This window comes from Dermacentor albipictus, chromosome 1 (assembly GCF_038994185.2).
Source record: "Dermacentor albipictus isolate Rhodes 1998 colony chromosome 1, USDA_Dalb.pri_finalv2, whole genome shotgun sequence".
Lineage (NCBI taxonomy): Eukaryota > Metazoa > Arthropoda > Arachnida > Ixodida > Ixodidae > Dermacentor > Dermacentor albipictus.
The window spans coordinates 182,189,249-182,202,991 of record NC_091821.1 but is presented as its reverse complement, the minus strand read 5'-3'; the positions used below and the strand labels follow the sequence as shown (position 1 = coordinate 182,202,991).

Sequence of the window (13,743 nt, the reverse complement as noted above, 5' to 3'; positions counted from 1 at the left end):
ATCAACTACCATACTTATTTGAATATAGGTTGACCTTTTCTTTTATGAAAATGTGACCCAAAATGAGCTATCGACTTAATTTGTGACAAAGAAATATAGACCAATATTCATGAACAAAGCTGGCAAAGTACCAAGCTAATGGACAGGGTTGCCAGGTTTAGCGATTTCCCACCAAATTGGCTACTTTTAGAAGCTCCTGGCAACTGAAAATTGTGCTTGGCAACTTGGCTACTTTCTGGTTACTTTTGGCAGTGGTAACTGGTATAGGTAGTGTCCGAATCACACTCCCTGCGATGGCCCCCTCGAAGAAACTGCCAGATCTTGAAAAATGCCAGATCTTGAAGTCCATGCTTTTGTGCCTTGCAAGCTCTGGAAACAAATTCAGAAGCAGAAAATATATCATAGGCACCATATGGTCAGTGGGCTTATTTGACTTCTCCTGGGCTGACAAGGACTGCCAGAGATGTTTCATATGTAACGCTTATTGGCTGAAATCAACGTTTTGGGCAGTCTGGGACTGTCATAAATGGGTAATTCAACAGGCCCAAGCAGCTCCCTCTAAGTAAGAGGAATTAACCAATATTAAAGAAACTGTTTTTGTTTCCTTCGTACAATGGAAGCAAAAGGTGGTGTCCTAATATCACCCCCAGTGATGGTTACCTTTATAGAGAATGCCAGAAACGACTGAAACAACCAAAGACGCGTCATAGCAGCCATGACATTACAGATGTCAATGTCTATGTGACTACGTATACAACTACGTACCAGGGAGAGAAGTCTGCGAAGTCATACAGTTCGCATGGGAATGTTTGAAGTGAAGTCATAGTGGTGCAAGGACGGCGTGAAACGAGTTTATTGCACTGAAACTAACGAAACTGGCTTTGGCTAAAAGAAAGCACGAAAGTGGATGGCGAAAATGATCAAAGAATGTCAGCTGGTCATTATAGTAAATTATGACACAATATGTGGTAACATTTGCTTTGTTCTGTTATTTTTGTTTGCCATCAGTGTGCTGTTATCGCCCGCCTGTGTGCGGCATGCAACGTCACGACAGATAGCTGGACGACCACTGCGATCGTCAAGCTACTTGTGACACGTGACGTCCCCAGAATGTGTATTATCGGCCAGCACAATAAACGGGGGACTTTCCCTTTCGTCACCCGGAGCGCGACTCGTCGACTGTTCCTTCCGACACGCATACGCGTCACGCTCGTATGCCGTGTCACGACATGGTGTCAGAAGTGGGCGGTGGTCAACTATCTCGCTGAGGCCGTGGACGGCAGCATTTCCAGAAAATGGCAAACAAGCCCGCAACGGTAGTCCCCGGGCTCCAACAGCAACCACTGCTGGACTTTGACAAAACGTCAGAGTGGCCGGCGTGGATCAACCACTTCGATGACTACCGCTTCGCCACAGCTCTCAACGAACGTTCGGGAGAGGCCCAGATACGCACGTTACTTTACACAATGGGACGCCAAGCCCGCGAAGTCTTTGCTACATTTGAGCTGACCGACGATGAAGCAAAAAGTTATGATGTCGTGAAGCAGAAGTTCGACAGTCATTTCGTCAAAGAGCGGAACATTGTTTATGAAAGTGCCTGCTTTCACAGACGCCAGCAACGGCCAGAAGAGTCGGTGGATCAGTTCGCAACCACACTTCACGTGCTGGCAGACCACTGCGACTTTGGGGATATGAAGAAGAGACTCATCCGGGACAGATTTGTCGTCGGGCTCCGGGACGTGCAACTATCCGAGGCCTTGCAGATGGATCCGCAGCTGACATTATCTACGGCGCTAGCCAAGGCTCGCCTCAAGGAAACCGTGCGTCAGCAGCAGCAGAGCCTTCGACCGGAGGGTGTCCACATCGGGAGCCCGCCAGAACTTCAGGACCAAGGCGCCATCGTGGATGCCGTAGGCCACCAGAAACGCCCGCAGCACAAAGAGGGACGGTGCCCCTACTGCGTCGGCGACGCGCACCCGAGGTCGACGTGCCCAGCCAAGGCTTCCAAGTGCCACTACTGTGGTAACAAAGGACATTTTGCGAAAGCCTGCCTTAAGAAAGTTGGATCAGCGCAAAGAAAGGTACGCGTCTGGGCTGTCGAACATGGTACTGGGGAAACTTTCATTGGCGCCACTGACGCGGCCGGGAAAGCGCGCTACGTGCAGGTTCTGATAAACTCTGTGCCTATCCTTGCTAAAGTTGATTCGGGTGCAGAAGTGTCTGTTCTACCTTCTACATTTCCAGGATTGCCCACCCACCTGGATAACGCAGACGAGGTACTACAGGGGGCTGGCGGGAACAAGCTAAATGTTCTAGGCAAATTTGTCGCAGAGATTGCGTGGAAACAGAGGACTGTAAGACAAACGTGCTATGTCGTTAGCCCTCTTCGCGACGTACTTCTCGGGCTGCCAGCCTTAGAGGCTTTAGGTATCGTTAAATTTGCCGACTCGCTTACTGCAGACAAGCAACGGTATGAGACACTTTTTCCGCGCATGAGTTGTAGTCTAGGCACTATCCCAGGAGAATACACAATCAGGCTACAACCGGGCGCAATTCCACATGCCATAACCGCTCCGCGGCGAGTGCCGATTCCGCTCATGGAAAGGCTAAAGCACGAAATAGAGAGAGTCGTGCGCATGGGAATAATAAGAAAGGTAGACGGCCCCACGGATTGGTGCGCAGGAATAGTCCTGGTAACGAAACAGTCGGGGCAACTGAGAGTATGTGTCGACCTCACAAAGTTAAATAAGTGCGTCGTTCGTGAACGCTTCACGCTGCCTACGGTCGATCAAGCATTAGGTTCTCTGGCGGGTGCGAAATGGTTTTCGAAGCTTGATGCCTTCTCGGGGTTCCATCAAGTCCGACTAAGTAGGGACTCTGAAGAACTAACTACGTTCTTGACTCCATTCGGGAGGTACTGTTTTACCAGACTACCGTTCGGAATTACGTCCGCTCCGGAGTATTTCCAGAAAAGGATGTCAGAAATACTATGTGGCTTGCCAGGTGTTGTCAACGTCATGGATGACATTTTAGTGTTTGGTAATACGAAAGCCCAGCATGACGAACGTTTAGCTGATGTTCTGTCACGCCTAGCTAGCGCAAACGTGACTCTGAACAAAGATAAGTGCCTGTTTGGCGTTAATAAACTGAGATTTTTGGGCCATATTCTGAATGAGAACGGAATTGAGCCTGATCCAGCGAAGGTCAGCGCTATTAAGAATCTAAACGCACCGAAAAATGTCACCGAACTGAGAAGCTTGCTCGGCATGGCCAATCACCTAGGTCGCTTTTTGCCTCACCTGGCGCAAACTACCGCTCCGATGCGTGCTCTTTTGCACAAAGAAAGCGAATGGGTCTGGGGGTGTGACCAAGCAAAAGCGCTGAACGAGCTAAAAGAGCTCATTTGTTCTGCGCAGTGTATGGCCATGTACGATGCAACGCTTCCTACCATCCTTTCAGCAGACGCATCCTCTTTCGGACTGGGAGCTGTTCTTTTTCAAACACAGAAAAACGGTCACCGTAGACCAATAGCTTTCGCGTCTCGTTCTCTCACGAACACAGAACGGCGATACTCCCAGATAGAAAAAGAAGCGCTAGCGCTGACGTGGGCAGCCGAAAGATTTGACGAGTACATCCGTGGCCTAAACGTTACCTTTGAAACTGATCACAAGCCTTTAGTGTCTTTACTGGGCCAGATGGCCATTGATGATATGCCCCCTCGAATTCAATGCTTCCGGCTACGCCTTATGCGCTATCTTTTCACGGTCCAGTACGTTCCCGGCAAATCGCTAGTCACAGCCGACACCCTCTCGCGATCGCCTGTAGCAGGCAGCGATTCCGAAAAAGGCTTGAGTGTGTCAGATATCACAGCGTACTCTAAGGCGTGTTTGCTTGGCTTGGAAACGGGGGACAATTTTTTATCCAGAGTGAGAGAATGTCAAATTAATGATCCCGTTTGCAAACACCTGCGCAGACTGTGTAAAACCAATTGGCCAAGGAAACCGAATGTTCCTTCTTTCCTCATGCCTTACTGGCAAGATAGAGCATGCCTTAGCATAATTGATGGTCTCTTGTTGAAATGAACAAGGCTAGTAATCCCATATTCTCTAAGAACGGAAGTGCTGTGTAGACTACATGATGGGCACTAGGGTATCGTGCGTTGTCGTAATATTGCTAAAGGTTCTGTCTGGTGGCCAGGATTGAGCACCGATCTGGCACAGTTTGTGAATCAGTGCACTATTTGCGCACGACATGCCCAGCAACTAGCCGAGCCCATGATAGCAACCGCAACACCATCGTTTCCTTGGGAGAGAGTGGGAGTAGATCTGTGCGTAATAAACGGCCAGGCATATCTTGTCGCCGTGGATTATCTTTCACGTTACCCTGAGGTAGCCATTCTTCCTTCCACAAAGTCGGGAACGGTCATTGATAGACTGAAAAGTATTTTTTCTAGGCATGGAATCCTTGAGTGCGTGGTGACCGACAACGGTCCTCAGTTCGTGGCAACTGAGTTTGAACAGTTTGCTATGTCCTACGGGTTTCGCCATGTCACCGTGAGTCCGAGGCACCCGCAGGGCAACGGGGAAGTAGAGCGAATGATTCAGACGGTTAAGCACCTCCTTCTAAAGTCTAAAGACCCATATCTGGCATTGTTGGCTTACAGGGCGACGCCCGGCATTCTTGGGGTCAGTCCTGTGGAAATACTTATGGGTAGGCGATTGAGGACAAGAGTCCCAATGCTACCACGTCATCGAAATCTGGGAAAAAGCAGCCCGAAAGTCGTGGCCAGAGACCAGACGGTGAGACGGCGGCAATGCCGCTACTACAACCGACGCCATCGGGCCAGACGGCTTCCCGAGCTAGAAGCAGGTGACTTGGTCTGGGTGACAGACATGCAATCCAAGGCCACAGTCCTCGAACGAGCACCGAAACCGCGGTCATATTTAGTGCGAACAGACGACGGCGTTTGCTTCCACAGAAACAGGAGAATGCTTAACCATCTCCCAAAAGAAAGGGCGCACATGGAAACTTACGAATTTCCAGACACCGCGGAGCAGCCGAGCGCGGCACAATTGGCTCATAGCCCAGATGGCGCTACTGCAACAGATTCAGCGGGGTCTCCAACTCGCGCTGTGGCCAGTGGTGACCCCACTCCCACTGTAACACGGTTTGGTAGACTGGTGAAGAAACCTATCCGACTGGGCTTTGATGAGTAGTGCTTTGGTGTTTAGTGTTCAGTGTTTTTCTAGTACAAAATATGTTCTGTCTTGTATTTTCGAATGTTCTTGTGCGGTGAAGAAATCCATACGACTTGACTTTGAGTGGTTTGCTGTTTTGTTTTTTTCTGGTATAACATATTCTCTACCATGTATGTGCGAATGTTCCTTTGCTTGAGAAAGAGGGATGTGCTGTTATCGCCCGCCTGTGAGCGGCGTGCAACGTCACGACAGATAGCTGGACGACCACTGCGATCGTCAAGCTACTTGTGACACGTGACGTCCCCAGAATGTATATTATCGGCCAGCACAACAAACGGGGGACTTTCCCTTTCGTCACCCAGAGCGCGGCTCGTCGACTGTTCCTTCCGACACGCATACGCGTCACGCTCGTATGCCGTGTCACGACAATCAGGGCTCAGGAAACTAGATGTCTTTTTTGTTTTCTTCTTCATTTTCGCATCAAAAATTGGAAAGTGTTGGTTTGTCGCACCATGGCTACTTCTTGGCTACTTTTTCTCCTGAAGGCCTGGCAATCCTAAAAATTACATTATGGGCTTTTACATGCCAAAACCACTTTCTGATAATGAGGCATGCCGTAGTGGAGGACTCCGGAAATTTTGACCACCTGGGGTTCTTTAACGTGCACCTAAATCTAAGTACACGGGTGTCTTCGCATTTCGCCCCCATCGAAATGCGGCCGCCGTGGCCGGGATTCGATCCCGCGACCTCGTGCTCAGCAGCCCAACACCATAGCCACTGAGCAACCACGGCAGGCATGGCAACCCTACTAATAGAGTACCCAATGAGACTTGGCCAATGGCTGATGGTTGGCAATATGGAGGAAAGAAACAAAATAGGAGAGGACCTGATGTCACGTTTTTGAAGCCGGAAGAGCAGCCATGTTGTTGTGCCATCCCCCTTTCAACCTCCAATCAGCTCGCTGGAGCAGAAAGACAAGAGCTTCGAATTTGCACTGCTACGAGTCGCTGGAAGTGTGTGCTGCCGATGCAGATCAGAATGAAGCCTACGAAACTTCAGTAACAGTTCTCGTGAAGCAGGCATACTTCTGTACTTTAGCGTGGCACGTTGAAGAAGACAAAAATATGCGCCATGATTACTTGAGTGTGTCTGTTGCTGGCTGACACTCACGCTCATAGACCCTAAACACAACTTTCAAGCTTACACACCACACTCCAATGTCAGCTTGTCTTGCGAACAGAATGTGCTTATCTCCTCCTATCTCACTTTTCAGGGTTTTCAGAGGACAAAAGCAGCAGCAAGAACTTCAGGAGTGCAGTTGCTATGGCAATGTTGATGTTTGGGGTACCAGTCCCAGTACACCTTTGTGAAAAACAGCATGTGACTTCCACCACACTCTCTCCAACACATCCGTGCTGGCCAGGGCCTCTCCTACACTTTTCTTCCTCCATGGTTGGCAGCAAGCATGGCGGAATACTATACTAGACTACTATGGAAGAACTTTGTTCTGATCTCCACAGCATTTTTTTACACTGTCAGCAATTAGGGTAAATTAAGAATCCATTGTGCTGGTGCTGCACACACAAGTCATTCATTTTTAACGTTTAGTCTGTGATTAATTCTGATATGCTCAGCATATTTTACAGGTTAAAAGCACATAAGTTGCATATTTTTTTCAATGTATGTATAGCTATCTCTTAAAGAGAAACCTGGTAATGAATACGCCATTTTACCTGCTTTAATTAGAAAGATACAGAAGCATCAAATATACTACTATCAAATGAGCATGGTGCCCCACAAGCGAAAATTGTGCAATGTATTATTGCCCCGCTCAGCCCAGCCCAGCTAAGTAAAGAAAATATCACATGAACATTAGAACTATATCAGCTCGAAACCAGCAAAGCAATGCATGCCGCTGATTTGAAAAATGTAAAGGCCGTTAACTGAACAAGTCGAGGACAAATATTTTAATGAAACTTTGTCATTCAGGAACCTTGTTTACATTTTTGTATATATGCAACGGCCAGGAAAAAATCTCAATGATGCTATCCTTTGTTCCAATGTACTGCACAGAAGCAGCTGTCACCGGTCATGTGTTGTGAGTAATTGCACCAAAATTATAGTTGCAACAGAGAGCACATATGAAAAGCACGAGTCCTGCAAAATATACAAGGGCAACTCAAATGAAAGTGAGCCAATGCAAATATATGACAAATGGGGTACTTTATTTAAAAGTAGTCTCCATGAGCATTTACACATTTGTCCCTCTGACTAATGAGTCACATGATTCCCATCTCGTAAAAATCCTTGGGTTGCTGCTTCAAAAAGTCTGTCACAGACTCTTTCACGTCATTGTCCAACACGAATCTGGTTCCCTTGAGCTGTTTCTTCAATTACCCCAAAATGTGGAAGTTGCAAGGTGACAGGTCTGGGCTGTATGGCGGATGTTGCAGCGTTTCCCACTTGAACTTTGCCACTTTTGTGTTAACCACATCAGCAACGTGGGTATGGGCATCGTCATGGAGCAAGATGGCCCCATTTGTCAATTTTCCACGTCGTTTGTTCTTGATTGCGACACGCAGTCGATCCGGCGTTTCACAATTTCGGAAACGATTGATAGTCTCTCCAGGTTTAGCAAATTCGATCAGTAATGGCCCCTGACGATCGGAAAAAAAGTCGACAACATCTTTCCGGCGGAAATGACAGCCTTTGCTTTCTTTGGGGTAGTGAATTCGAATGTTTCCACAGTAACCATTGCCGCCATGTTTCAAGCTCGTAATAGTGGCACCATGATTCGTCCACAGTGACAACTGCAGACAAGAAGTCGTCATCCTCATTGTAATTAGACACGCCATTTCTTTTACTCGTCTGCTAGCCAGAAATCGTCCAAAACTCTGCCAGGCAAAAAATCCACGGGGCCAGACGAAAACGAATGCGCACCGAAGTGTGCTGTGCGGTGGTCAGGGCAACACGATAAAAATGCATGCGCTTTGGCTGGCTCTGGCAGCCTGCGGGTAGCGATAAAAAGAAAATTGAAGAGGCTGAATGTGTCCTCGCGAATAAAAGTCAAAGCAGAAAAATAAATAAGAACGTAGTTACCTTTGCTTTGTGTCTTGACAAGGATGCTTTGGCGCAGGTGAAAAAAAAAAAAAGTTGATATTCTTTTCTGTGACATGGAGGCACAAATGAACCTTCGCAATGCTTTGTCTCATCGCACCTCAGTGCGTACTTTGTCAACTTGTTGGATAGTGTGTTGATTTGGCTTGTCTTGTTGTATGGTCCGATGTGTGACTTTAGAAAAGTTAATGCACCTTTGGCGTCAAATGTTTATAACAATATTATACCCGCAAAGTTCCGGAATTGAAAATCTAAAGCACGACTTTGGAAATGTCAATGCACCTTTCACATCAAAAGTTTATAAGAATTTTATACCCATAATGTTTCGGAATTGAAATCCACGTGGTCAGTAGATTACGTGGCTTCCAAGAGATGCTGCGACGAGCCCGCTCGACATCAAAACGCCTTTGAAACTTTGTGCTCAGATGGGGTCGGCTCCTTGCGTTAGGTGACTGCCGGTGCATGGGCGTTGCGGCGAAATCCAGCCCGAGTTTGCAATGTTCGCGTTGAAATGTCTTTTCAAGCATGAAAAAGACCTTCCAGGCACAATCCAGAATGATTTCCAGCGCTGGGGGTTGTTTTGGTCGGCGGTGCATGACAACACGAAAAAATTACAGGGGGGGGGGGGGTGGCTGAAGCCCCATAAGCCCCCTCCCCCTCCCCTATGCTATGGCCCTGGCTATGCCCCTGGTACAGGGGGCTCAAATGTATAGCACAATCTCTAGCTTTTACAGGTATTGCATTCTGTTGAACCTTCTGTGTGATCCTTTTAGCTTCTGGAGCAAGGTTTCTGAGGTATGTACTTGCCAAACACTGTGACTTCTACTGTAAACACATGGAAGCTTGCCATACAAAGAAAATAAGGAATAAAATGGGCCAGCCAGCCTCCTATTTCATTCTATAAGAGCGAAGAGAATGTTTTCAGCATGTTTTGCACAACACTTATCACAGTTTGCATTGTTAGCTCATATTCCTGTGCATGCTGGTGGGCTTGTGGTGCCCTTTAAAATGTTAATTCCCAGTGAAATTCTGGAAATAAACATTATTTTGGAATCAACACCTGTCCTGTGATTCTTGTACTCCTGTTTGGCCTTACTTTTTACTTAGCTATGCAACAACTAGCTCAATAGTGTGTCTAACTGAGTTTGTCAGGAACCTTTTGGGAACATGCCTTGAAGTACTCATTTTGCTTTTTGACAAAACTCATGCACACGGAGCTTTTTGCTATCATGTTAATTATGCCCACAAGTTCATTTGTGTGCATCACAAGATGGGAACAGTGACCTCTATTGCCTGCTTGCACCAAAACTGACAGATGTGCCATTACATCTTTGTGATATCACATATTGCAGCATGCCACCGCACACCACATAGTATCTGCATGCAAGCACCACCTACTACCATCATGTACAACATAACTGTTCCACCATCACACAGCTAACTATAGATGCCTTGCACCGGCACACTGTAACTATGTTTCTATGTGCAGAAGGCACAAGTAATGTCATGCAGATTGCAGTGACATCCCTGGCATGGTGGTATCAATGCCACACTTTCAATATTGCTTGCATCTACCTTAAAGACAGGCAGGCCCGTGAGTGCTGACCGGTCTGTGTAGCAGCGCTGGATGCGACCATGAAAAGCCAACCGGCACGCCTTTCCCTGAGGGTCCATATCCAAACGGGAGCCTATCAGCAGCATGTCTGGTGCCAGAAGAGCTGGCTGGTCCAGCTCCAACAGGGCCCACTGCTCCTGGCCTTCAGCAGCCTGGCCACTGAGCAGCTCAGGGTCCCAGCGCAGACCAATTTCTTCCACGCCTGTGCCCTGGGGACAACTCAAGAAAGACACCCTGGCGCCATAGGGCCCCCACCTCTATTAAGCTGAGAGTTGGCATTACGACATGCTATGTTTACAGACTTCCATAAGAACAAAGGAGTGTTAACATGACTGCTCAGCTGCAACTTTTCCAGTGTGCCCTCTATTGGTCAGAACATTGCTTACGAAATAGTGCAGTTACTTATACAGTCGACTCTAGTTAATTCGACCTTGGTTAATTTGACTTTTTTCTTCATTCAAATGCACTGTAAAGTCCCAACGGGCAATCATATATTGCTATAGAAGGAAAACTAATTTCGTTAAAACAGGATTGGTTATTTCAACCACCAGTGGCCTCACCGGTACCCTCTTGATGCATGCAGCAGTTACTCAAAGCTTGAAAACACAAGGAACTAAGCAGACAGTGCTACTGCTTTCCTTTGCGTAAAGGTGTTCTTGTTTGATTATTCAGTGGCCAATGCTCCTTCCTCTTGTGAAGCCATTCGTTCCTGCTTTTTTTTTTCAGTCGTGTCACACCCCGATATTCAGCAGTCTACTTCGTCTTTTTGTCATGACATCGCATAGCAATTACACAGCACTGCCGGATCTTTGCATCTTTGCCGGATGCTGGTTGAGTTGTGCTTTAAGAGCAAGAAGCAAAAAGACATTACAGACTACTTCAAGCAGTTAAAAAGAAAAAAGACTTCAATTATTTCTTTTTGCAACCCTATGCTTATTCGACCTTCCGGATAATTCGACCAAATCTTGTGGCCCTGCAAGGGTAGAATTAGAGGGAGTCGATGATATCACCACACAGGGCTTGGTAACAGGATGCATATGGCTGTCAGCAGAATGCACAGCACTGTGAACATCTAGTTTGTACACTGCACACAGAAAGTAGGTCTGCATTTCGCTTACATGTTTTCAAGAAAGAGTCCTTTTGCAAACTAATCATTTTTTTAGTTGCTATAGTGTAGAGAGTTCAGAAATTTCATATATAAAATTACAAGCACAACACTGTGCACAATGGCAGCACATTATATAAATGTTCAAATAGCCTGAGTACTTCGCTATTTAATGATGTCATTCACTATTTTATTTGTTTACAGTATATGTTGAAGGGACAAGCAGTAATGGCACATAAGTCTAGTGTACTGAAAAGCTAAAAGCAAGCTGTCAAGTGCTACTGAAATGGCTGAAAATTTAGAACTACATGTTATTTATGTACAGTGTTCCTCACTAAAATGTGCAATAGTAGATATTGGAAAAACAGCAGTGGCCTGCTTCACTCAACCATGTATAGGTGCCTAAGTCTGACCTTAAGGGAAGCTCATCTGTACAGAGACAAATGATTACCAATCCACAGGAATTTCAGTTCCTTTGAAGCAGTAGGGCAGGAAAGCCTGAGTAATAGAAAATCATTTCAGAGTAAATTCAAAGTGCTACATTTTCACCTAAATATTTAGTTTAGTTTAAAACTGGCTATTTCTAAATGCTGAAACTGATTAATCAGTGAGCTGATTCATTATGGTTGCAGTCCTAGCAGAAAACAAGCATACTGGCAAGTTCAACTGTGTGAGGTCTACACTTTCCAAGCAGACGTGCACACCATAAATGTTTATGACATGCAGGGATTATAATCTATTCTTCCTAAACCTGATGCATTCTCATTGTGCTTGCATTTACTGGTTTGTTAATTTATACATAGGCTTTACTAACCTAATGGGGTGAAAACTCGAACAAAACAAAGGTTGTTAAGATTTCAAAGTTTGTTATCTTTTCTCCATAGCAACAAGTTTAATTCACACAATACACAAAGAATTCTAGATTAGCATTCAAAATTTTAATAACATAACATAATATAAAACATAAACATGACATAAAACAGTAAACAGGCCTACATAATGAGCAGTCAACAGGCAAGCATCCAGATGAGCAACAGTCTCTCACACTGCTGATTCCCTCTTGTGTCTGAACAAGATGTGCACTTTCCAAGTGGATGTGCACAACATAGATACTTATCACATGCATAGGTCATCATCTCGTTCCCAAACTTGCGCATGCTCTATGTACCTGCTTATGTCATGCTTGCATATTATTGCTCTATTAGCCATGAGGTGTGCCAACTGTCCAAACAAAATTCTCCTGTGCACCACCTATCGAGTTGCTTGTGACCAAATTAAGTGCTTCTAGAGAAGACATAACAATCACAGACATTCAAACCTCGATTTAATGAAATTCGCGATGTAACGAACTTCTTTCATTTTCCGATCTTAGTTGCATTGAAAACCGTGCATTTATTTTTCGCGAGTTAACGAAAGAACTTTGTGGAAGTTTTGATTTAATGAAGTTTTAGGTCATTTCAATCATGTATGGCTAGTAAATCTAGCAAAAAACTGTGAGCCGAGGAAAAATTATTTCAAGCATCCTTCTGCATGAAAAGTTTGAGCGGCAAAACCGCTGTCAAAGCGCACGCGCCGGGACGCGGTAGACAGGAAACACCGCTGCGCCATTTGTCGCGTTGGTAAACAACTCGGCGAAACACGAGAGCTGACGATTCCTTCTGCGCAAAAAGGATAAGGAGGGAGTGAACGCGCGGTAACGTGATCAAGCACGCGCTGGGGGGAGGGGGGGCAGGAACGCGTGCCTATCTGCCTTCTCCTCGCGCGCGTCCGTGCGCGGGCCACGCGCCGTATCGATTTTGGAGGTTAACTCTCCACGGCAAGCCCAAATGGATGTTGCCTTCACGCGCATTTTGTTATTCCTGCTCGTCTAGTGTTGGCGGTTGCGTAATCTCCAGTTTCCAAGACTCAGTACGAAGCGCTCGCTCGCGTTGTGAATGCGAGTTCGGTGTTATCGAGTGAGATCTGTTAATGCTTGCCTGAGCGCGCGTGACACCGACAAAACTACGAACCCTACTTCGCGTAGTCTTTTTGCTATCGCCATCAATGAAACTGATTTACCTTTTTTTATTTTTGGCTCAGGACCAATATCCGTCTCTTTTTAATTTGTAGCGCCCGCTGCGGGCACTAAGCCCGGTCAGCTATGGCCTCCAAGATTTACGGCGCCGCGCGACACAAAACACGCAAATCTAGGACGCCGTGAGCCACGTCGATGCATTGCTCTCGGGGCGATTTGCACCTCGCGCTGGGGCTCATAACCGCGCTATTATAGCCCCACCTTCTTGCGATTTCTTTGTAAGTGCTTGCTAACAAGATATCCACAAGGAATGCTCTGGAGATTTGTGAAGTTTTTAATGCTGAAACTTTAAAACTCGTATTAACGAAATTCGCGATTTAACGAAGTTTTTCGTTGCAAGTACAGCTTCAACTTCGTTATATCGAGATTCGACTGAAGTAACATTGGCAGCCAACGTATACACTAAAGAGAAAATGTTCAAGCTTGTTTAGGTCTAGTTTATTAACACTATATGACTAATTCGGGGCAGTAATAAACACAACCCAATCCTCTGATTCACATCACAAGGAAATTAGAAAGACGCTTGACTAAGTCAAAGTTACAAATAAAGGGGAACGGCAGATGGTGTGGCACACAATAACTGCCTCAGAAATGTGAGATGACATATGAGTGTAGGCCTTCAGTATCACAGGCC

The 13,743-nt window shown here is 46.1% G+C and overlaps 1 protein-coding gene across 3 annotated transcripts in view; it reads right to left on the bottom strand.

Moving 5' to 3' along the window:
* Nucleotides 1-13,743, bottom strand: part of eEFSec (eukaryotic translation elongation factor, selenocysteine-specific) — a 71,567-nt gene that overhangs the window by 25,054 nt on the left and 32,770 nt on the right. For all 3 annotated transcript variants that reach the window (XM_070530302.1, XM_070530291.1, XM_070530298.1), the window contains one exon: nt 9,891-10,164. In XM_070530302.1, coding sequence (XP_070386403.1) covers nt 9,891-10,164 — 274 coding nt within the window. The remainder of the gene's footprint in view (nt 1-9,890; nt 10,165-13,743) is intronic.